The 27111-nt window shown below is 29.7% G+C and overlaps 1 protein-coding gene across 1 annotated transcript in view; it reads right to left on the bottom strand.

Annotated features, from left to right (window-relative positions):
- LOC136971718 (nostrin-like) overlaps nt 1-27111 on the bottom strand; it is a 64379-nt gene that overhangs the window by 20810 nt on the left and 16458 nt on the right. Inside the window, exons 2-7 of the mRNA XM_067266194.1 lie at nt 25218-25303; nt 9563-9643; nt 6255-6317; nt 2092-2173; nt 1845-2018; nt 1537-1761 (exon numbers count right to left, since the gene is read on the bottom strand). Of these exons, the coding sequence (XP_067122295.1) occupies nt 1537-1761; nt 1845-2018; nt 2092-2173; nt 6255-6317; nt 9563-9643; nt 25218-25303 (711 nt within the window). The remainder of the gene's footprint in view (nt 1-1536; nt 1762-1844; nt 2019-2091; nt 2174-6254; nt 6318-9562; nt 9644-25217; nt 25304-27111) is intronic.

Genomic DNA, 27111 nt, shown 5'->3' on the forward strand with positions numbered 1-27111 from the left:
AGATGTAGGGTGATTTCTTTTGAGCTTTTTGTTGAACAAATACCATATCATGAGTTACTATATTTTATGGTATATAACATTGCATTATATTAAAAATATCAATTATTGTTAAATTTTTTTACCAGGGAATTATTTTTGCAATACTAGCTGATTAACACAAACACCAGAAAATTGTAGATTATAAGGTAATTTACAATTATAACCATAAAAAGCAGGTCTGACTCACAAGAGGAATGAGGAATAATTCACCAGTCTATTCTTGAAGTAAAATTTTAATTTGTTTATTTATATCTATTTATAATTATTATAATATACAGTAGTAGTTGTTATAATATATTATCCCTATTAAAAGTCCCTACCTTTTTCAATTTCTTTGGTTAAAATGGTCTTTCTAACAGAGATCTCTCCCATTATAGTATCATATTTTTGTTACTGAGTGATTGGTAGTTTAATATACAGTAAACAGTACAATCGAATAAAATCTGAAGTTTTTTACCAGTAAATTTTCTTTTACCAGTAACTGTATTTTTTTCCTAACTGCTACAATATTTTTGCACTAGCTTAAATGTATTATAGAACTATTTATAGCCATAGCAATTTGTGGAGACCAAATTTGTAGTAATTTTTTCATTAAAAAATATCACAATCCAATGCTTTTACCTATTTGTATTATTGTTTTATCTGTATATGAAATTAAAAGTATCAGTAATATAATGTTTTAGAAACTATTTCATATCTCACATGTAGTTTTATCATAAATAATACACAGTAAATAAGTATTTTAATAAAAACCAATGTTTCAGAAAATATTTAAGCCCAATGGGTTTCTAATAGGGACAATACAATACTTTTATAAACTCTTACCACTTAAATTTTTTAATCATTCTTTACCTAAAAAATGGGAAGCTTATTTTTAAAGACATACATTATAGCTACGAGAAATCTATTTACAATAGGTCTGTTTATTAATCTTAGCACCTAAAATGTCCCATAATAAAGCATGCTTTGAAAAGCAACCAATAACTTGTTCAGAGTAAGAAGAATCTGCTTCAAGTGTAGTTTTTGTGAATAAAATATACACAGTACATCTGGAAAATTATATACACACGAATCCTGAATGTTAATTTTGCATAATAAATTAACACATTTACATTTTTGCAGGTTTTTCAATCAATCTTAACACAGTATAATCATACACTATATCATCTTCAGACTGATTAAGAGCATGCATAAACAAACCCAAAGCATACAGCTTGTAGTGATACATAATTTACAATAATGTCTGAAACATGCAATTACCAAATTTTGTAAAAATACAAGACATTCAGTAATCTGGCACCTCTAGTCTATAAGTAACAGATTAACAAACTTCTACTATAAATAATTTTAAAATTTATTAATGGTCCAATGAAAGTACTTTAGTTGACATTTGAAAATTTTCTATAATAAACTAAACTATATTATTTTTTGTGATAAAATTCATTTAAAATGTCTAATTATTTTAAATAAATAGATTTTATACAATTTTTAAAATACCTGAACTTTTTTGGGTCCCACAACACTTAAATGATTAACATATTTTTGAATTAAATCATGCATATGAGTCATTCTTTCTTCTTCTAAGTGTTGTAAAAGATTACTAGCACGATATACTGATGACTCCCATTCTTGTCTTGAACGTTCAGCTCTTACACAACACATGTAATAATCTTGATCTGCTCTTGACTGTGCTTCTTCTGCCTTTCTTCTTTTTGTCTCTAACTGCAGTAAAAAATATATATGTATAATTTTCTATAAATTTATAAATTTAGAATGTAATATTAAATACACAACTGATACTTTACTTTATTAATATCCTTTTCAGTTAACACTTTACCACGACTGGCTTTTGCATCTATGGCCTGCTCTTGCAAACGCTCATTTTCTCTAGAGCATAAATAACTTTTATGTTTTGTTTTCTGTTCATCATTTCGACGATCAGCCATTGTTTTGGCTGATTTGTCAACAGTTGACTCAATCTACAATTTTAAAAATTAAATAATAAGTAATTTTAAAAATTTTACATAATTTTTTCAATTTAATTTTTTTTACCAATTTTCTTGTTTTATGTTGAGCTTCAATAATATTTTTTAAAGGTTTTACAACATCTTCACATAAGCCCGCTGCCACATTTCTATGACGATAAAAATTTTAAATTTAAAGCTTGTTGTTAATAAAACTTTTTCAATATAAAAAATTTTAATATTTATTATGTAAGTGTCATAGTAATAATTATTTACAAACAATTATAAGTCCTCGATTTATTTTTTCTAGTTCAACAAACCCAAAAATACTCTCATATTACAGTAAGAATATAATAATAATAATAAATAATTTTTATTTTATAATCTATTTTACTTTCTTAAATTAAATATATCATTGAAAAAACATATCATCTAGATTTTCATTTAATTATAACTAAAAATAGCTAAAACTGTTTCTCAAATAACTATTTTAATTTCTTATGAAACATGTGAAATATGTAAAACTTACATTAACTCTGCATTTTAGATTATTTGAACTTAATATATAACATATATGAAAACATATTATAGTGGCACCTTGTACTTCAAATGACCAATTTCAAATTCTTCAGAGTTCAAATGCTAAATTCGACAAAAATTCATTTTGAACTTCAAACTGCGCATGCAATGAAAAAATGTGTTTGGAGGGTGAACATCATATGTTATGCACTCAAGTCATCTCTCAGTCTTGCATTGTGCCCATATGTTGTCAATGTTTTTGTTTTATATAATATATATATATATATACTACACACATACATAGTGTGTTATTTGTCAATTTTTAACAATTTCTTCCTGCAATTTTTCATCATTGACAGCATTTGGGTACTCTGCGCATTTTGTCTTTTACTTCAAAATTTGCTGAATGGAACTTTATAAACAATATTTAACACAAGCCAACCAATGCCATATATCATTGAGCTAGATACTGACTATAATACTAATAAATTATGAAACAATTTGGTACTAGAGGGAGACGTTAGGCACCATCTCTTAATAAATTTAATAATAATGTTTCGAGTTTATAGTGATGTTATTTGTCAATATTTAACACATTTGAAGTTTAGGAGCATCTTCTCCATACATGAAGTCATTGAGATTGAAAGATCACTTTGTCATTTTTATCAGTGTGCATCCTAACTAAGAGGTATCCTACTTTTACAATCACTCCATGTGCAGTTTTCAAAAGACCCACTATATCTGGTATGTTTTCAACCAGTTCCAAGAAAAACGATGATGGCTAACAAGCGTCTTATAACATCTTTGCTAAGTCAGGAAAGCCACACACAATTGGCAAAAAACTAATTTTGCCTTGCATAGCAGAGGTTTTACACACCATACTTCATACATCTCCATTTGATATCCTGAAGAAAATTTCAATAAGTAACAACACCATAGCAGATATGAAATAGAGCAGAATGTCAAATTCTTATAATAGACACATTTTTCTCTGAAACTTGAGTCCACATTACCAGAGAATGAAGTCTTAGGCCACGACTCCGCTAGTGCAAAAACGGCCATAAAACCCCTCGCCGTAAAAGCTTTTAATCACGTGACCAAGGTATTTTACGCCTGAGCAGGTTGTAAAACCAACATAAAAACGAGTTGAGCAGTGTTTGACACAAATATGGCAGTAAAACGGTACCATCCACCAATCAGAATTCAGTGAAATCTAGGTCATTGTGACATGTGCGAAAATGGCGGAAAATGAGCTTTTGTGCATATTCTCTTGTGGCTATTCTAGAATAGATCTGAAAAGATTTGTCGAAAACATTCGAAAGTATTCATATATCTACAACAAATTATAATAATAAGGGTTAATAAGGCATTCATTATTATAATAATCCTAATTATAATAATGAATGCCTAAAACATGAGATATGGACGGCCAAAGAAAAATCCTTCATTTAGAGGAGTATATAATAAAAAAGCTAAGCTTATAATTGCTGTATATTATCTTAATAATACAATAATAAAAGTTAATATATGAAAGTAAAGATATTATTTTTACTACATTTGTAATTATAGTACAGATAAAACTTGTAGAATATAATCATTGTCTTTATATCGATATATCACATATACAACCGTAATAGTACAGTCGCCGTAAAAAGCTTCACTAGCCGGACCTTTCCCACAATCAGAGTGCAAACACAAGTAGGTCACATGATTAAAAGCTTTTACAGCGAGGGGTTTTACGGCCGTTTTTACGCTAGTGGAGTCGCAGCCTTATTGTTAGCATACGTACACTTTGTAAAAAAAGAAAAAATTTTACAGAAATTATTGTTTGCTAAAAGCATGTTTCATGTTGCAATGATAAGCAACATGAAACAGGAGTCCATTTTTTTCAAGAGAAAGAGATTCCCTTAAAAGTCTGTGGCAACAGAGTCTGCCTTAGTAAGACATCATTCGGGTTTCATTTCATGTCTGAAGAAGGCTGTGCCAAATGTAATAGCCATACATTGCATGATCCATCAATAAAATTTAGTAGCAAAAAACCTCAGCGAGAAAATTAACCAAAGTCTACAATACATTATTATGCAGTTAACAAAATTAAGTCTAATCCACTTAATAATAGGTTATTTACCTGTGCAAAGATGATAAACACTACAATAATTTATTACTACATACAGAGGTTTGTTGGCTATCCAAAGATACTTGCTTAAAAAGATTCTACACACTCTATGATTGTTTTGCAATTCCTTGAGACTAAAGTTCCAATATTAAAGAACTGATTTAATTACCTCCCAAACAAATATTGCCTATCTGACAGATTTATTCAAGAGATTTAATGAAATTAACTTGCAGCTCCAAGACAATAACATAATTTATCTTGTTTTAACTAAGTTTATTTCCTCTTTTGTGGCAAAGCTGATATTATACATACAGCATATTGGAAGAGGAGAATTTTCTCAATTCCTAAATTTGTCTTTACAGAAAAATCACAATGACATCCTTTTATATTATGAACATTTGGAGGCTCTTCACAAAGATTTTTCAGACTGATTTGACAACATGCTCACACTGAATATACTTGATTGGATCTTGGATCCCTTTCCTTGTACCGAAGAAACCAATATCAGTTTGCAAGAACAACTTATTGAATTGGCATCCAATGAAGAGCTCAAATTTAAATTTAATGAAGGTTATCAAAACTTTTGGCTGCAAAATCAAATAACTACATTGTATCCTGAATTGTGGAAGATGGCTATGAAATTTTTTATTGCTTTTCCATCTTCATATTTAGTTGAGAGGTTTCAGTGCTGTCACAAACCTTCTGATGAAAAAACTAAACAAGCTTCAAATAACTGAACGAGGTGATTTTCAGATGTTACTGACCCACTGATGTCAGTAACCAGACATCAAGAAATTAATGGAAAAACATCAGGTCCAAAATTCTCACTAATAAATGCTTGGATTGATTAATTTTTCATTAATTTTATATTATATCAATTATATGAAAGTAATAAATTTTTTAATTTCTTTCAAAGTATTGGAGTATTTTATTGAATCATTGAGCTAAAAAACAAATGCTTTAAGTAAAAATTCAATTGGCCCTTTTCGTTGCAAAACTGACTGCATTTTTCTTTATAAAAATTAGTTGAGGAAATTCATTTATTGAAAATGTAAGTATAATAAATAGGTACACTTTTATCATAAAACTAATCTTAAAAAAGTAATTTAAAATGCAGTCTCTTTTAGAATGAACAATGAAGATCAGGCTTTCTAATTGTACAAAATGAGGTTAAATTTGAAGCTATTTTTAAAAAATAATGCCATGGCGTATAAAGTATTTTATAAGCCATGGTATTAGGATAGGAGATCGTTGGTCCAAACTGGATATCAAAGACTGGATAAGGGATATCCAGTTACTAAGATACATTTGCAAATTACTGACAAGCTATTTACAGAAATGAAACACACAAGTAACAGATTTCTGTAACAGATTTCATCTGGAACATTCTATCATGTCAATGATTACTTCCAATTATTCTCATTTTAATGATAAATAAAATGTTCTCTTACAAAAAGTTAAAACTTTTTAGATATATCTATAATGTAATATATTTTAAAAATGTGTATATTGCACATCACACACTTTTTTTAAAATTTAACATTAGAAAATTCATGCTTAATAATAATTTTAAATTATAATTACACAATAAATTTCATTCTATTCAACAAACTAACCTATGCAAATCAGCTTCTTTTTCCATTTCTATTGCTACTTCTTGCCATGACTTGCATAATGTACTGGAAAAATATATATCAGATTCTAATTATCATCAACATTACTACTATATATGTAAAATAATTAAATTACAAAAAATGTTTTAGTGAAAAACGTTTATAAAATTCCATGTAATTAATATTTCAGAATATTAATGGGTCATTTAAATAGCTGATGTTACATGTTTTCAATGCATGAGAATTTCTATTCTCTATTGAATATATTATCTGAGTCATTAAAATTGATTAATTGAATTGTAAAAAAAATATGTTTTTATTTTATTATTACAAAAATACATTATAAATAATAAATTAATATATATGAATAGCAAAAATAATATTGCCAAGATGTATAAATAAAAAACAAAATAATAAAATCAAATATAAGATGACATTAAACACCTTACACACTTTTCCAGCAACTACATTTAATCAAAAACAAACATTTTTGGCCCAGTCATTTTGATTAAATTTAGTTGCTGGAAAAGTATGTAAGATGTGCTTAGTGTCTTCTTACACTGGTAAAGTTCCATCTTATACTCTTATTAATAAAAACAAAGTAAAATTTGAGCTTCTCCTTAATATACCAAATATTTAAAAATTAATTCATATATAGAGACATAAGTATATTAAAAACATTTATTTTTAATATACTTATTTTTGTACATATGAAAATTAGCTACTTACCTATAAATATTAAAGTATAAATATTCTTAATTTTAACATTTGAAAACCATTTGGTTATCTAACATTTTTAAAAGATTTAAATATTTCAATTTGGAGTGAAGAGATTAGAAATCAAAATAAATCTGTTAAGGTTCAGATTAAAAATATATTTTTTATTTGTTTACTTATTTATTGATATCCTTAAAAAGCTGTTACTAGTTTTATTATTAATATTTACATTTGTTATATTTTTTCCTATTTTATGTATACATGTATTAACTGATAATTGACATTTTACATTTTAATTTTAAAATAATTTTTATTCAAATAAATTAAATATTAAGTAATATTTCCTAAAATATGTTCAATATTTTAACAATGTATACAAATGTAGAAAGAGTCACATGATCTTTTGGGTCATTGGCATTTTTAGCATCATTAATTATTTAGGATGCAACATTCTTTCAATTATATCAGAATGAAGAACTTTTATTTGTGTACACATTCAAATGATATTTTGAATTTATTTTTCATTTTGATATGTAGTTTAAAAATTTGCTTTTGATAATTTTTTTTTATCTTTAATCTAACTGAAAACCTTAAATTTTAAATTAATGTTAACATAACAATGTTTTTTTATTAGATATTATTTTTCAATATTAGTTCATGCATAAGCAAGAATTATACAAATGATTCTTACTGCTTATAGGAATATTTCATACACTTAGTGTTGACACAAGTGGGAGTTTTTAATTGTTTAATTTCAATCATATATAAACATAAACATTAACATTTATTTTTGTGAATTTCTGACCCCATATCTTTAAAAATCACTTTAAGAAGAAAACACCACTCATATAGTCCTTTCTTTATTTTAACTGCATAAAACATTTTTGAGCATTTGCTAGCTCATCAGTGGATAGTATCTGATGAAAACAGAATAAAATAAAGAATAAGAAAAAATAAAGAATTCAATAAATGAGTGGTATTTTCTTCTTAAAGTGAATTAAAGTTTATTGGCAATCCAAAAGCACTAAATGATAAGTTGTAACTATCACTGTACTATATACTGTATTAAAACTAAAAACACTAACTGATAAGTAAATAGTTATATTTTTGATTAATTAACATAAAAATATTTTTTATTCTAAAAAATTTGAAAAATACATTTAGGAAATTTTGAAAGACCAATACATTTTTCTTAAAATAAATTAATTGGTAACTTTGTGATTTTGTCTATATGATTTATAACTTGTTCTTTGTTGGTTACCAGAATGAAATAAAATCATCATCATTCAGACACTTTTATAAAAGTATGAACTATTACTGATAATTAGGCATGTGAATAAATATGAACATAAATAGTAAATTTTCAGCATATTAAAAATATTGCAATTACTTGTAAGTTTTGATAAATACTTAATTCAAGTTTTCAAACCAACAATGTACTAAGATTGCTCAAATTGCAAATTTAATTCTGATACATTTTCAGTAGATTTATACTTAGTATATCATCCTAGTTTCCTAAGCAATTCAGAAAATTCTTATAACTAATTTATCTGTGTATTTTACTTATGCACAAAATACAATTCTTCCAAACTAAGAAAGCAATAAGTGAGATAATTGAATAAGACTACATCTAATAAAAATTCTGGTTTTAATTACTGTGAAATTAAAAGGGCATGTTAAGACAATTAAAAAATCACCAGAACAATCTAATAAGTCAACAAATTAAGTATCTACAGTAATTGATCATCATTAACCAATCAGGAAAGCCATCAAATAATTGGCAATACACTAAGTGAGAATTTATTCTGAAGTATGAATCGTAGCAAATCCAAGTTCTTCTATAAGTTATACTTACAATATCAAACTTTCTTCAATTAATGGCAGTATGTTTATCAATAAATAAATTTGATGTCAGGAACTGTAATATAGTTCTACATAAATATGTATATTTTGTAACAAAGTATTCAAATATTTCATTTAATTTGAGAAGAAGAAAAAATCCTTCCAGAATTTATGAATTCTATAACAATCTTTTCCATTAACTATATTCAATCTAAATAGCTATTTTAAATAATATAGATTCATTGATATATCAGTTTAATAGCATGAAAAATAAAGCAGAAGAGTGAATAGTTCATTATAGTTCTAAATAATAATGGTAAAAATGCATACTTTGTATTATATTTTCTAAGATGTCTAAAAACTTTTTGGAAGGAATCATGTAATAAACAGTGCACAATAATAAATATGGTTATTAGATTGCAACAAGAACTATTTAAATAAGATAAAAAATATAAAATATTGATTATGAATATTTGTTTATTGTTTATTTTTAAACAATGGCTAGATTTTGAAAAAAAAATTGAAATTTCAATTTCTTTCCGAAAAGCTTAAAAATTGTTTTAATTCATAATATAAATTTTCTTTCAATGACTATAAAGCCAATAATATATTACAAATTTAAAATAAGCTACATATAAACCAAACTTATTATATTATCTTAATTATATTTCTGATTATCTTAAATCATAACAGTGAGTTATACTTAAATACATAATAGATATGCTAGTGTATTAAACATTTTTTAAATTTACCTATTTCCATCTCTAGTAATTTTTCCAATTTTATTAGCTAATTTTAGAAGACCTTTAGCATATGTTGCTTCTAATTCTGATCTGAAATAATTTATTAAAAAATTATTATATATTGTAATTTTAATTATCATATATAATTATTTTTAAAATTTTAGTCAGTCAGTCATTTCTTTTAAAATATAAATATCTTAAACTTAATAATAAAGCAAACATCTTAAAACTTTATTTATTACTGCTAATATTTTAGAAATATATACCCTATTTTAAGTTCAAGTTTAAAAGTTCTGTTAAAGTTGACTTTGGAAAATTAATTTTTTAATTAAAAATTCATACTTATAAAATAAGAAACTGAATAAATATTTATTATAAACTCTGCTCTTTTTAAAGAAATTCAGATATTTTTTGACAGAAAAGTATTCTGTATTGTTTTGAAAACATAATATTTTTCTGTCAAAAAATCTGAATATTAACTATTTCTAAAAATAAAGAATAAAATCATATATTAAGTGAATATTGGACATTTAATGAAAATTAAAAATAAATCCCTGAGATTTTATACTTTTAAAGAATCTGAAGTAAAATTTGTTTTCCTTTCAATATCTTTCATCAGAAATAATATGATAAATATTTATATGTGATTTTTAAAATATCTGGCAAAGTTAACTTTTTATTGAGAAAAATCAGATATCTTATTTTTTATAAAGTTTTACAATTTCTTGTAAAAAAGATTTTGAAATCTGTAGATTATTTTTAAAAAAATAAAAAATTTTTCAAACATCTATAAACTTTATCATAAATATTTATCACATGGTTTTCAATGCAGTTATAAAAAAATGAAGAGAGTTTTTATATGTAGACTTAAAAAAACTAAAGAACTGATGATTATTTTTGTTATTAACCATTAAGAATGAGAGCAATTTAAATAATTTTAAATTTCAAAATTGGCATGTGAATCTAGATTGTGAAAAATTTCAGATAGTTTCATTAACCACATGAAATAAAAAATTCATTGTCATCTAAAGTAGTGGTGCACAAACCATGGGTTGCGACCCCTCTGGGGATCATGAGAAAATTTTTCAAGTTCACCAAATTCAAAGAAATTTATTCGACAATAAAAAATATAAGGCTTTTCTTCAACAAGTATCAGGTACTAGTAAAATAGTGGAATGAAATTATATTTATAAAAATAGAATAGCATACCTCAAATTGAATTCTTATGATGTAGAGTTTTTTAAAAGTATTTTTCATTAAATAAACATTTATACCCATATGCATAAATAAAACTATTGTTTCATAAAATTGTGTTTTATTCAGATCGCTAATAAGGCAAAAACATAAGCGCAAATCCCAGAAAGAATTTCACTTTAACTACGTTGACGATTAAAAAATGTCTATTCTCTATCCAGGGGTCGCAACAAAATTTTACAGAAAATGGGGAGGTCGGAAATGAAAATAGTTTACACACCAAAAATATATGAAAAAGAGATTAAAGAATTTAAATCACTGATCTAAAGTATTTAGTGATTTAAATTTTTCATCCAACGGTTTTCTTTTATATGTAATCTATAAACAGATTTATCTTTAGTGATTTAGTAAATTTGATTTATATCTACTTAAGTTTTTTATTTGTACTTTAAAATACATTATAAAACCTTTAAACTCAAACACTTTAATTGAAAAATTTTAATCACACTGTTTTTCAACCATATTTAACAGCCATCATCAGGCTATTCAAATCATCATCATTTAAACAAAACTGAAATACTTTTCTGTATTTTTTAAAATACAGAACATAACTTAGAGTTTATGCAGTTTTAACATACAAGTATTCAAAGTTTAAAAAAAAATTATATTAAAATACACTATGGAATATATCAATTACATGGAATAAAGATTTGCATTCAAATGTTGCTATCATTAACTGTCCACTAACAGCATTAAAATAATACTTCAAAAAGTCAATAAATTAAATCTGTAATTATATAGTTTTATTATATGTAACAATTTGATAATTTTATTTTTATTTTTTATTATTATTATGTTGGGTTAAGTTAGATATACTCGGTTAACACCGGTGGCTAAGTACTATGCCGGACCAAAGTCAAGGCATAGTAACCAAAACAGAAATTAAAGAAGTGTATCAGTGTGTGTGTCTGTATTCAGGAATTTTCTCACAATATGACATGTATTCAATATAGTGGCCTTCTGTAGAGTGATGTATGTGTTTCTATTCAATTCTAATGTGCCCAGGCTTTTGTGTAGTGTGTGTGGTATGACACCTGTAGAGGAGAGAACTACAGGTACAATAAGCACCCCATCCATCCTCCACAGATGCCTTATTTCCTGGGCGAGTTCTGTGTACTTGCTAATTTTTTCAGTGCATGCGTTTTGTATATTGTGAGTGTTTGGAATGGATATGTCTATAATGTATGTGATTTTATTGTGTTTGTCAATGAGTGTGATGTCTGGTCTGTTGTGGTAAATTGTTTTATCTGTGATTATGGCTCTGTCGTAGTACATTTTGTGCGTGTTGTTTTCCAATACTGTCTGTGGAATGTATTGTAGTATGGTTCAGTGGATGTCTGCTAATTTGTGTTTCTTTGCAAGCTCTTGGTGTATTATATTTGCTTATTATTATTATGTTGGGTTAAGTTAGATATACTCGGTTAACACCGGTGGCTGTGTACTATGCCGGACCAAAGTCAAGGCATAGTAACCAAAACAGAAATTAAAGAAGTGTATCAGTGTGTGTGTCTGTATTCAGGAATTTTCTCACAATATGACATGTATTCAATATAGTGGCCTTCTGTAGAGTGATATATGTGTTTCTATTCAATTCTAATGTGCCTAGGCTTTTGTGTAGTGTGTGTGGTATGACACCTGTAGAGGAGAGAACAACAGGTACAATAAGCACCCTATCCATCCTCCACAGATGCCTTATTTCCTGGGCGAGTTCTGTGTACTTGCTAATTTTTTCAGTGCATGCGTTTTGTATATTGTGAGTGTTTGGAATGGATATGTCTATAATGTATGTGATTTTATTGTGTTTGTCAATGAGTGTGATGTCTGGTCTGTTGTGGTAAATTGTTTTATCTGTGATTATGGCTCTGTCGTAGTACATTTTGTGCGTGTTGTTTTCCAATACTGTCTGTGGAATGTATTTGTAGTATGGTTCATGGATGTCTACTAATTTGTGTTTCTTTGCAAGCTCTTGGTGTATTATATTTGCTACTTGGTTATGTCTGTGTAAATAATCTGTCTGTGCCAAGAGCTTGCAACCAGAGGTGATGTGTTGTATAGTTTCTGGCATGATGTGACATTTTCTGCATGTGTCATTTGTGAGTGTTGCATCTTTGAGTATGTGTTTTCTGTAGTTTTTAGTATTTATGACCTGATCCTGTATGGCAATCATGAATCCTTCCGTCTCCCCAAAGAGGCATCCCCGAGCTAACCAGCTGTTTGACGCAGTTTTGTCAACAAAATCCTGGGCCAGATCATAAGGATGCCTGCCATGGAGTGCCTTTCGAGCCCACGATTGCTTAATGGTGTCTATGCTTTTTATATGTTGCGTTGTGTCCATATGATGTGAGTGTAAGTTTAATGGTGTGTTATTCGAGTCTGCTAGAGTTACTGCTTTATGTAATTGTGATGTTTCTTGTTTTTTGTAGAAAAACTCTCGCAGTGACTGTATTTGTTTGTAGTGAAGGTTAACTATGTCAATCAGGCCACGTCCGCCATCTTTACGTGGAAGGGTTAATCTTTCTGTGGCAGATTTAGGATGATGTTGTTTATGCTTAGTAAGTGTATGTTCTTGTTTTCCTTTGGAGTTGCTCGAGATCTGTGTGAGTCCAATGTATAACTCCAAAAGAATATGTGAGTACTGGGATGACATATGTGTTTATTGCTTTAACTGTGTGTTTTGCATTTAACTGTGTTCTGAGAATAGCATTTAACCTACTTTGGTATTCTTTAATCAATCTTTGCTTTATTTGTGCATGTTCTGTTAGTTTGGCCTGTTGGAATCCTAAATACTTGTAGAGCTCACCCTCTTCCATGGATTCAATAATGTCTCCATTTCCAAGTGCAAAATCTTCTTTCTTCAGGATTCCTTTTTCTATGTGAAGTGTTTTGCATTTATCTAGGCCAAATTCCATTTGTATGTCCTTGGTGTATGAATGTGTGATTTGTAGGAGTTGATGAAGTTGTTTTTGTGTGGATGCATAAAGTTTTATGTCATCCATGTACATGAGATGTGACAGTGTATACTGTGTTGTTTTTTCGTGTCTGATATTGTAACCATATTGCGTGTTGTTTAACATGTTGGATAATGGATTCAGGGCTAGGCAGAACCAGAGAGGACTCAAGGAATCTCCTTGAAAAATTCCTCGCCTAATAAAAATTTGGTTTGTTTGTATGGAAGTGTTATGAACCCTGAGATGTAGTGTTGTTCTCCAGTGCTGCATAGTGTTTTGAAAGAATGCAATGAGTGATGGATGTATTTTGTACATGTGTAGGATATGTAGCAGCCAACTGTGTGGAACACTGTCGAATGCTTTTCTGTAGTCTATATATGCCATGTGTATGTTTCTGTGTTGTCTGTGTGCTTGCCGTAGAATGACTGAATCTATGAGTAACTGTTCTTTGCATCCCCTGTGGTTTCTACGGCAACCTTTTTGTTGTTCTGTTAGAATGTCGTGTTCTTCAACATGTTTGTATATTTTCTTTGCAATACAGGATGTCAATAATTTGTAGAGTGTTGGAAGACATGTAATTGGTCTGTATTGTGTGGGGTCTGTGGTATTGTTGTTTTTAGGTTTCATGTAGGTGATGCCCTGAGTAAGAAAATTTGGCATGTCTTGTGGATTGATGATGATGTGTGTTAGATGTTTAGCTAGTTCCTGGTGCAGTGATGTAAACTTTTTGTACCAGAAATTGTGAATGTTGTCTACACCAGGTGTCTTCCAGTTGTGTGTTCTGTTAACAGTGTATTGGAAATCATGTATGTTTATTTCAACACAGGGCATAGTTGGTATGTTGTGCAAGTTTCTGTTCTCCTCCTCGATCCAGCCTGCATCAGCATTGTGCGTGACAGCACTGGACCAAAGAGAAGACCAATATGTTGTGAGTTCTTCTTCTGTTGGTGTGCCACTGTGCTGTGTATCAGTGTTTGCTTTGTTTATTTGTCTTAAAGAGTTTTTCATTGTTTGTAAATAATTTATTTTGTTGTTTTCGTAGTGTACATGTTTTGTATCGTTTGAGTCTACGTGCTTTGGCAGCAAGTTTTTGTTTTAGTGTATCAATGTATTCTGTAATGCGTGTGTTGTGATGTTCATGTTTTGTGTGTGTTTTTTATTTTCTTGAAAATGTTTTTGAGCTGTTTCCTTAATTTGGGTGTTATGTTGTTTTTAGTGTATTGTGTTAGCCTGCCTAATTGCTGTCTAATGTCATTTATTTGTGTTTCTATTCTTCTCTGCCAGGCAGGCTTGTGATAGAATTGTGTTTTCTGTGTATTTGTCTGTGATTGTACTTTCAGTCCATGGTGTGTCACTACTGTGACTGCCCCAGCATAAACTAATGTATGAATGTCTGCGAGTGTAGAAATTGAATGAATGTAGTGTGGTAGTAAGTGAGTGTTTACATAATTTAGTGTTTTTCCTACTTCTCTTTGACGTGTTGATTTTTGGTATTCGTGGTCGTTGTGTGGGATCTGTACCTGTATATTTAGTGAGTGTTTCCTGAAATATAAGTGAGAGCGTATTAACTAAATCCATGTCTATGTTATCAGTGATGGATGAGGAAGTGTCTGTAGTATCATTAGTGGTAATTGTTGTATGTGTGTTATTATCAATGCTTGTTGCTGGATTATCCTGACAGGTTACATGATCTTCATTAATGTTAGATGTTTCTGTCTGTTGATGTATTTGATCAGCAACCTGTTGTTTGATAAGTTCAAGTGTTGTTTGTGGAATAAGGTTGTTGTGTATAATTGTTCTTTTTTGATCAACAACCCTTTGTTCGGTGACAGTGAGATGAGGATACTGTTGTGTGAATCTATGATGTAGTTGTTGTCTGTATGCTGTCATGTTTGTTTCGAGTTTTGTGATGGTGTAATAAGTACGGATGATAAACTCGTTCATTTCTACTGTCCATTTCATCCGTTGGCGTGGTTTTCCAGCCTTTGTGGTCTGTGGATGCATTGCCACAGAAACACCAAGGCTGGGTTGGTTCCTCACATCTGTTGAGGGCATTGCAGTAGCCATGCTTGGGCCGGTGCTGCTTTCGCCACCGGTAACCAAGGGAGACTGTGACCTATTTTTCGAACGTGAGCCTCTGCCTAACCCACGAACGCGGACCTTGTTAACCCGGGCGACGTCCGAGCCGGTATCACACTTTGATCTAGTTATTACCATGATGAATATCTCCACAGAATGTGGGTGTGGTCACTCTTAGCTTCATTTCTCCCATAGACCTTACTGGCATGGGTGTCCCTACCAGGAGCTTATGCTCCAGCCTGCATTGCCCTATGGATCAGTAAAATTACTGGGCTCTCCACCACGACCAGGTGGTGACCACGGGAGAGTTATTATTATTATTATTATTATTAGTGAGATATATTCGGTTAACACCGGTGGCTGTTACTATGCGGACAGAGTCAAGGCATAGTAACATTATTATTATTATTATTATTATTATTATATTAATATGTTGGGTGTAGCGGGTTATACTCAGTTGACACCGGTGGCTGTGTACTATGCTGGACCAGAGTCAAGGCATAGCAACCAAAACAAAACTAAAATTAAGTAAGTGTGCCTGTGTCAGTGTCCAGGAATTTCCTAACAATATGGCATATATTCAATATTGTGGCCTTCTGTAGTGTGATGTATGTATTTCTATTCAATTGTAATGTTCCCAGGCTTTTGTGTATGTGTATCACACCTGTAAGGAGAGAATGACAGGTACAATAAGCACTCCATCCATCCTCCTCCACAGATGCCTTATTTCCTGGGCAAGTTCTGTGTACTTACTGATTTTTCCAGTGAATGTGTTTTGTACATGAGAGTGTTTTGTACATGTGAGTGTTTGGAATGAATATGTCTATAATGTATGTGATTTTATTGTGTTTGTCAATGAGTGTGATGTCTAGTCTGTTGTGGTAAATTGTTTTATCTGTGGTTATGGCTCTGTCATAGTACATTTTGTATGTGTCGTTTTCCAATACTGTCTGTGGAATATACTTGTAGTATGGTTCGTGGATGTCTAATAATTTGTGTTTCTTTGCAAGTTCTTGGTGTATTATATTTGCTACTTAATAATAATAATGATCATTATTATAAGAACCAGGAACTAAATTAATAAAAAAAATTTTAAATAGTTTAACAACATATTTTTCATACAATTGAATAATTTTCTTACTTTATCTTGCAGAAAATAGTTGAATCAAAAGAAATGACTCCACATTATCCATGATACAAAGAGATACTTTAATTAAAGTAGTTTTGCTTTCATCAAGAAATTCTTCTTCAGTTAAAGTTTGAAACAAGAAAAAATTTTGTTTTGTTTTGAACTTTAAACTGAGGAAGTTTTTCTTGCTGAAAGTGAAAGTACTTTAATTAAGGAATACCTTTGTATTATGGATAATGTGAAGTTACTTGTTTTGATTTCAACAGATTTTTCATCACTTTTGTAACTTTGTTGATAAGGGAAAAAAATATATCATTTACTAATATATTAAAAATATGAATAAAAATAAATAAGCCATTATTATTTTACTAGAATATTATTTTTACTAGAAGTTTATTTTGTTTTAATTCAATAATATTTTCCCCCTCATAAAATAAGATTTCAAATATTAAATTTTCAAACTTAAACCTTACAAATTTTAAATGCTTTTACCAAAGAAAAGTATGATGTAAAATACCATATCGTACATGTAGATAAAAAAAACTAATAAATGGAAATTAATAAGAGGCTGAGCAATAAGCTTATACAGAATGTCTGAAATTAAAATATCTATAATGAAAATCTGCTTCCAAATAATTGATTAGCTTAAACATTCAAAGCACATTATATTTTGTAAATATATTTAATAATATACAAAACAGTATATATGGGAACTTATTAAGAGTAATCTGTAAAATATATACTGTATTTAAATGTATGAATGCTTTCATGAAACTGAAAGTAAAGACAATCTTTAAATCCTGAATTCAATCATTATATTTTTTGTTTTAGTCTACATGATTATAAGCATTGTTTGTAAAGTTATATGGTTATAAATATTACTGTCTAAGATTTAAAGGTAAATAAACACTATTTCAAACTAGAATTCTGACATTTTATTCTAACTTCCTCAAATGCTTACAAAATAAATAAATAAAAAATCTTTTTTTCTTTTATAATTTTCTTTGAAATTCAAGCTTGTTGCTGTTTTTAATAATAAAAAAAAACAATTTTACTATTTATAAAACCACATGATTAAAAGTAAGTACGGCAAAATTAAATATCAAACTGCAGAATCCAAGTTTAAATACTGATACTTGATCATCGTGTGAGGAATTGAGGCCAATTATTATTTAATTTTCTGGAGTCATTATTTTGTGTCAGTTTTTTTTTCTTATTTTGAAGAGTTTGTTTTGTTAGAAGGGCAAAAAACCCACATTTGCATTTAAAAACTGATGCTTATTGGCTGCCGATGCTTATTGTTGTTTATGTCGGCAGGTTCCAGTTGAAACAACATGTATGATTTGACAAATTAAAATTGGCCATTATATCATAACATCACAGTGTAATTTAGTTAACTTAATATTGAGAACATATTTTGTCAATTATTGGATGGGGAAACTTGATGAGAGAGAATTGTAAAACACTTGAGCAAATATATAGATGAACAAAAACAATTGTTAGCAAATAAATATGGAGATGAGCATGCAATAATGTTAGAAATATGATATTGTTAATTAAAACTCTAACAAAAACTTTCTAGTTATAAACTAACTATATTGAAATTTTAAGTTTACAAAAAATTACATTATTCTTTACTTCACAACTGGGTGCACAGGGAGACACTGGGCATCTTTAACATCACTTTTATTCAGGAATATCTTACACAGCTGCACCCAGTTGTGAAGTAAAGAATAATTAAAAGAAAACATGGTTTCAGAATAAGTCAATTAAAATTTCATTGTTAGCAAATTCATTTTGCCATATTTTAAATCTTAGATATGAGGTTGAGATTTGCAAACTTATAATAAAACAATTTAAACTAAGATTTATAGAATTCTAAAAGTTTTTTTTAGAAAACAAATAATTACAAAAGACAAGATATTTTCAATCTTGATAATGACACACAAGTTTTGTTTTTGTAATTTAACTGCTACTAAATGAAATTGGCATGATACATTGAAAATAAAAGTTAAAACAGTATTCTAAACAAATACACTATGGTTTAGCAATAAGTTTTTTCTATATGAAACACATTTATTTATTACACATATGTTCCATATAAAATACATAGTATATATAATACACATTACTATCTATATATATAACCCATTCAACAGGTGTCTGTCCACCCCGTAACCGTTTGATAACCGACACTAGAGGTGCCCCTATCGTGTGTCATATTTCAAACATTCAAATTAAATTAACAATTTTAATTATTATTTAAATTAACAATATAAATTATTATTCTTCATTTGGCCAATACATTATTATTTGGTCAATATAACAATATAAATAATTCAGTATATTTGTAATAGGAATTTATTACTGTCACGGAATGCCTGTAATGTTCACTAGGGGGCAAATAACGAAAAACCGGATAGATTTGAACGGCTACAATAAAACGATAAGTGAAATAGTTAAGCTAATATTTTAATATAATAATAGAAACCTTTCATGGCACGAACGGACGGACGGACACCTGTTGAATGGGTTATATATATAGAAGATAGATTAAGTGCATCAAACTTTTAAAAATTAAGCGCGCACAACTTTCATATATTAAGTGCATTAAACATGCCTCTAGAAATTTGTAATACTGCTAAAACGCCCACTAGGGGGCGTCCCGGGCTACTAGTAGTATTATAATATATAGAATACAGATGTACCGTATTTTACGGACTATAAGATGCTACGGACTATAAGATGCACCTGAATTTTGGAGGCAATTTTTCGAAGAAAAAAATGCGTCTTATAGTCCGTAAAATACGGTATTCTATATATTAACATATGGATTGCATGTCAACATATAATCCAGCTTGTTAACATACGAATTAATTATTCATATCAAGATAAGGATTATACATGAGAGGTCCCAGCTTTAAATCCTGGCTAAGCCCCCAAAATTTGTAGAAATAGTAAGAGAAATAGGAAGGACAATAATATTCTAGCATTTGTAACTGTGTATATTGACATATAATCTATATGTTAACAAACCGGATTATATGGTTTAGAAATAAAGTGTTACGAAATTAATAAATTCTTAATGAATTATAAACAAACTATTACACAATTTGCCTTCTCATTTATTATTAGACAGGAATGCAATTAATATAGTTTTGCAATAGATCAAGAAGAATATAGTATGTAAGAGTTAATTTTAAAGCTTAAAACAAAGTCTCAGCTAGCACTTTAGACATTTGCATTGTATAATGATAATCCTTCTTATAGAATCTACATAACCTAACTACGAACTGCTGTTGATGCTTTGCATTTCGAATGTTTTTTCATATTTCATTAAGAAAATTCTTTTCTCTTATTATAACGTTTTCTCTTATTATAAATTCTGTTTTGTTATTCTTGAATATTTTACTTGAATTTACACTTGAAATCATTTTGTCTTTATTGTTATAAAGATAAAATGTTTATAAAATAGTTTTTTCTTCTTCTTATTCACTTTAAATACTTGTTTGTGAAAATTTATTATATTTTAATATATTGAGAAAATAATCATAATTTACAGTAAATTTTCACAAACCAGTGTTTGAATTGAATAAGAAGAATCCAAAACTATATGGCAAACTTTTCCATTTTAATGAAGCATTATTAAAATAAAATAGTAATTTGCACCAAACCAGGATATATGTAATAATAAACACAAAACCAATTTCTGGTGTGTATAAATAAAAAACAATCTTTGCCAAATATTTCTTTTGTAAAAAGGGCTGACAAAATTACAATTTAATAAAATTAAAAATTTTGTAACAGATACTAAAAATATATCTTCACTTATCATCATGTTCAATCACCAGGAACAACCGTTCTTCATGAAGAATAGTTGTTTCTGGTGATTGGAAGAAATTTTTAATTTTATTAAATTGTAATTTCACTGGTCCTTTATATAAAAAACCATATTTTTAATTGTGTTGGGATTGTCACCTGTGACTTTTAGACTGTTTTACATAATTTTGCAGAGGCGTAGCCTCTAAAGAAAGGTCATCTCTGTGACTTGAAGATACCCGATTACGCGCACAAAGTCTTGAGCTTGGGTCCCAAATTTGCACCCACACCGTCTACAGAAGAAATAAACACCATTCCGGAATTAGAATCCCTGATAACAGGTTTAACGCAGGTGGAGAAGGAATACTTTAGATGGAAAGCCACACACAAACTTAAAAATTCCAAGCAGCCTCAGGACAGCAAACGAATAATATATAACGTGGAACGCACAAAAAGATGGATGCAACAAAATAAAGTCACCTTAGTCAGAGCCGACAAAAGCCATTCTTTCGTTCTCATGAAGCGGGATACGTACAATAGTCGTATAGAGGAACATATTAACAGCACTCAATGCACCAGGGCTCCCATTAATGCCATAGATGGCTTACAAGCGAAAGTCAAAAGATTTTCCAACACGAAGTTAGCTAAACGCCTTGGATTAAGGAATATCGTAATAGATTCTCCGGACAGTCCTAGGATCTTCGCCTTCGCGAAGACCCACAAACCGGGTCAACAGTTAAGACCCGTTACTGACAAAGCGAGAGCTCCAACCATTGAACTGGAGAGACGCGCACATAAGCTACTATCGAACGACTTGGAAGGATACCCATATGCTCTGACGAACCCAGCGGAACTATTATCCAAACTCGGAAAGTTACCAGCATCTCCCGGCTTCATAACAGTGTTGGACTTTAAGTCGTTATACCCGTCAATCAAACTACCGCCGGTATTTTGCGCCCTTAGAGACAAACTCTTTAACATCGTAAATGACAGCTCTCTGCATCAACAGGTTTTAGAATTGGCGCATCTATTATGTTATAACTCCTTTTTCCAATTCAAGGGGGTCACATATGCCCAAGGTAGAGGGGTCCCGATGGGCAGCCCCATCGCAGGAGATCTATGTGAGATGGTGGTGAGGCAATTGGAATCTAAGATCATCGCGAAGTATTCACCGAACATCTTACTATATAAAAGATACATAGATGATATTCTCATCCTGTGGAGACGGAAACCAGACATATCAGAGTTTGTCGGGGCATTCAATGATAATCCTTATGGCATGACCCTAGAGATAGACCAAGCACACGTTACGGAAGCACATTTCCTCGACATCAACATCAAAATCGACCAAACGTCCATCCACACAGAGGTCTACCGTAAACCAGAAGCCGAACATCTCTATATACCGGCAGGATCCTGCGACCCGCCGCAATATAAAACAGCAGCATTTAACGCTTTAATTAAGAGGGCTTATACACACTCGTCATCCCAGAGCTCTTTACAAGCCGAACTGAATCGTATACATCACATAGCCGAGAAACATGGTTACCAAGGGATTGCAAGTAAATTGATCCGCAAACACAATAGACAAGATCCACAACCTAACCAGCTTCACGAGGAGGTTAGACCTAATTTCATACCGGTCACATATAATCCATATCTTGAAGCAATATACAGATCAATAGCTAAGAAAAAGAATATACGCATAGCCTATAGAAGATGCGCTACAATTTCGGATATATTAAAGAACGGTAAAGACATTTCCAAAAAGGAACGACTTCCGGGCGTGTACTCCATCCCGATTATGGACCATAGAACAGACAGAAGTCTAATCTATGTAGGATCCACGAAGCGCTCCCTGGAAGTAAGACTAAAAGAACACGAGAGTGATATTTTACACGCGAGGTCCACCACCGCTCTTGCTATCTATGCCTCGGATCCGGAAATAGAACCTTTTCTCAATCAAGCCAAAATAATTCACACAACTCAATGCGTAAACCATCTTAGATGGCTAGAAGCTCTGTGCATATATAAGGCTAATCTCAAGGAAGATAACTGCATCAACAATAAGGACGAAATCGCCCTGTCAACGGCATGGCAAGCACTCATAAACAAGAACTTAAGATAGTACACAGCCGGTAAGAGCGCATGCCTGGATGACGTCAACGATCCAAGCGATAGAATTCGGAATCGTATTCCATTAGGATTTTATTCGAATTGCATTCGATTAACGGTCGTCAGTTACCTGAAGAAGAACTTTATAGTTCGAAAACGTTTGTAACGATTTTCAGCGAAGCTCACCGGTAACAGGCTTTAAGTAGGTTTTATTAGTTTAATCCGGTGTAGTAGCGGTTGTCCCGTCATCTCTGTGATGAAGAATGGTTGTTCCTGGTGATTGGACATGGCGATAAGTGAAGATATATTTTTAGTATCTGTTACGACATTTTTGATTTTATTAAATTTGCACAAATGTTTTCTAACTCCTGAGTTCTTTTTCAGATGCAACAGAACAGTTACATGATGGAATGTCCTTTGGAACAAACATGAATTTATAAAAGTTTTTAAAAGAACATAGTTCAAATGACCATTCAAACTATAAATATAAACTGCTGCATATGTGTTGTCCTGCACCTGGCTATTTCTTCTATTAGCACTAATTCAGTGTCAAGTGCTTAGGGGTAGAAGAGCAGGTGAAAGCCCTCTTAACCAATGCTTTGTATGCTGCAATCTTGTAATGGTGAGGATCACATGACCCTGCTGGGATGTAAGAAAATATTGAACTCTGTTTGCAAAATACTGATGTGCAAATATCCAACTCATTTATAGTGACACTGATGTCAAAGAAGTGCATCTCTGAGGGGCTAGATTGTTCCACTTCAAGAATCAATCTGTAAGGATTGCTATCGATTGAACTGAAAGGCCCTCAAATCCGGAACAGTCTTCCAAAAAATAATAATGTCATCAATGTACCTCCTGTAAAGAAGAATGTTGAGGAAGAACTGGGGAAGGACTTTGCTCTCTAACTGTTGGACCACCAGCTCACATAGGTCTCCCAATATTGGGCTACCCATTGAGACACCCCTTCTTAGACTATCCCATTAAATTGAAATAAAAAACTGTAACAAATTAAGTCGGCCAACTCTAAAACCTGCTGATGGAGACTGTCATCATTAATAATATGAAACTTGTCCTGGAGCACACAAAAACATGGAGAAAGTTCAATGGAGGTGTACAGAGATTTAAAGTCTAAAACAGTGATGTACTGGGGAGGGCAGACCTCTTAATTGTTGTATAAGCGCCACTAAACTTGTGATTGCATAAGGATACCCTTCTAATCTAGGTGTGAGAAGAGTGTGGATGGTCTTTTGCCAGTAATCGGATGGGTACCCTGGTTTTGTCTACAACCAGATGAAGATGTTGCCCTTGCTTATTCATCGATAAGTTACAATCTAGGGTTAAACGTTTTGCCCATAATAAGCTAGCTGGGCGACTGGCTCTGGAAAATATAGTTCTTGATTCTCCAGATGTGCCTTAGGTTGTTTGCATTTACCAAGATGCATAAGCAAGGGCAACAGCTCCATCCAGCTGTAGAAAAAGCCAGGGTACCCACCCGATTACTGGAAAAGGTCATTCACACCCTTCTTGCAGCACGACTAGAAGAGTATTCTTACATGATCATAAGTTCAGTGGAACTCATACAACAATTAATGGATTGATTGTTATGCACAGGAATGCATGCACAGCTTTAAGTTTATATTTATAATTCAAATGGTTGTTCAAACTATGTTTTTTTATAAACTTTTATAAACTTAGGTTTGTTCTAAAGGATGTTCCATCAGGTAACCATTCTATCACATCTAAAGAACTCAGAGGGAGTTAGAAAACATTTGTGCAGAGATTGTTTTTTGTTTATACATATTGGAAATTCATTCTGTGTTATTAAAATAGTAATATTCAATATATATTTCTCAATGATTACTGTATATCCACACAAATAAAAGCATGCTCTTTATATGCATAGAATAGTAAGTTATAGAAAAATGATTTTTATAGACTATACTATTTAAATATTCTTTTTAGTCAGAATAATTCCATTTAAATTTAATACAGTTTTTTTGACAGTCTATCTATTAGACAGTCTTATTATAAAATCCAAATAAATCATCACTTAATCAATGATATTTATAAATACAACTAGTAATAATCAAGTAGTTTACAGAATGAGAGCTGTTTTTTATGGATAGTTTTAATGAATTATTTATTTTAACTCTCCAAACATTTCAAAATAAATATTTCAAAATATTTTTAAATTGAAAATTAGATTATTTCTAACAACTTATAAATTCTAAACAACTCTTCATTCTATTTAAATTTAAATTTGAAATCTTTAATCATCTTTGAAAACTATTGTTTACTCAAAAACTATTTTCATTACCTTTCTTGTAATACTGAAGCAATCTCCTTATTAAAATCAGCTCCTTGCTTAATATATTTTCGAAGCTCATCAAAACCATTTGAACCCTGTTATAAAAAAAATTTTTTTAAGCATTTATATTACTTCATCAAACAGCAAATAATTTAATTATTTAAATTTTTTATTGTTAATAAAGACTTTATCTAGAAATATTAAATCAATTCTAACTTTATAAACCAATTCAAATTTCTACAATGCTAGTCATAAATATGAGATCACATTGTACAAAAACATTATGAATACACTTTTTCTTTGTTTTAATTAGTAATTTGGAATATTATAATTGCACAAAATGCTAATGTTTTTAACATGAATTTCAAACTTACAAAATAAGAAAATATTGATTATATATAAAAACTAGAAAATAAAGAGAATTACAAACTCAGATAGTTCCCTGAGATTTATTTTTCATTATAATAATATACAAAACTTAAACATGCTATTAATATTTCATACTACAATCTTTATATAAAAGTATAAAAAAATTGAATTTGTTATTAAGAAAATTAATTTTATACAGTAATCAGTAATAAATTTCCAAGCATTTCATGGTTCATTTGGAAAAAATTAACTTTTTAGATTTATTTTTAAAATTATTATATACCATTACTTATTTTATCCCATACAACCTAAGAAAAAAAAATCAATGAATGAATTTTCATTAAAACAGAAAATGTCTTTTATGAGTGTCAAAAGTATTACAGAAAATAATTTCAAAATTCAACTTTTATTAGTAATCAATTGCAGCTTCCATTCTTCTCCAAAATCTATTTTCAATTTTTTATACAATTAATAAATTATTTTGTAACTTTTGTAACTGAAAAGAGATATTAATGATAGTTTAAAGCAGTAATCTTCAAATTTTTAACATCAAATAGGAAAATGGATATGCCTTATTATTTTTGTAGAACTTATTATTTGTTTAAATATAAAGAAAGAAAGAATATTTAAAAATTACATTATTGCAACTTTTATTTACCAAACAATAAAGCATTATAGTTAGATAAGGTATAGTTTATTTTCATTAAAAAATACTGAAAAATACAACTTCTTACAAATATCTTTATAGAACCCTTGAAAAGATTCTAAATTAATCATAAATAAATCTAACTGGTAGAATTAGCAATAATTGCTTTAATATACTTTAATGGAAATTGTAATTTTTGTACTATATATATTTTTAATTTTATATTATAAAATTTTGCTGATTCTTTTCTACAGATATCAATTACTAGCAGGTAGGTCCAATGTTGCCTAGACAAAAAATAAGTACAAACACTAAAATTATTAGATTATTTCATACTTCTAACCCTTCTGTTATATTATATACCATTACTTATATTTGATTTATATAAATACAGTATTTGATTTATATAATTACAAATGTTATCTTACATAAGGGTTTATCATACCGAGTGACCAATCTAAGACATTTCAAAAATTCTTTAAATTGTGTACAGTAGAGGAAGAAAATTTTTAAAATGTATTAGATTGGTTGCTCGGTGTGATAAACCTTTACATAAAATAACCTTTGTAATTATATAAATCAAATACTATACTATAACAAACATTAAATTGAAAACCATATAAAGACTTTGGTTATTTCAGCTACCATTGTCATGTTTACCACCATACATGGATGGTACAAAATGACACTTTTATTAGTAAAGTAGACAGAATCAAAGATAATCTTAAATGTTTTAAGATATTGTAATTTTTCTAATGTTATCTCTAAGAAACTGTATGATTTACAATTGAATATCAAATGGTAATCTGCTGGGGGACCAAATATTTAAACTTGGCATCCCAGAAAACCACTTAAAACATATTTTGTTTGCCATAGCATCATATTATG

This window comes from Centruroides vittatus, unplaced genomic scaffold (genome assembly GCF_030686945.1).
Source record: "Centruroides vittatus isolate TY-2023 unplaced genomic scaffold, ASM3068694v2 contig_2696, whole genome shotgun sequence".
Classification (NCBI taxonomy): Eukaryota; Metazoa; Arthropoda; class Arachnida; order Scorpiones; family Buthidae; genus Centruroides; species Centruroides vittatus.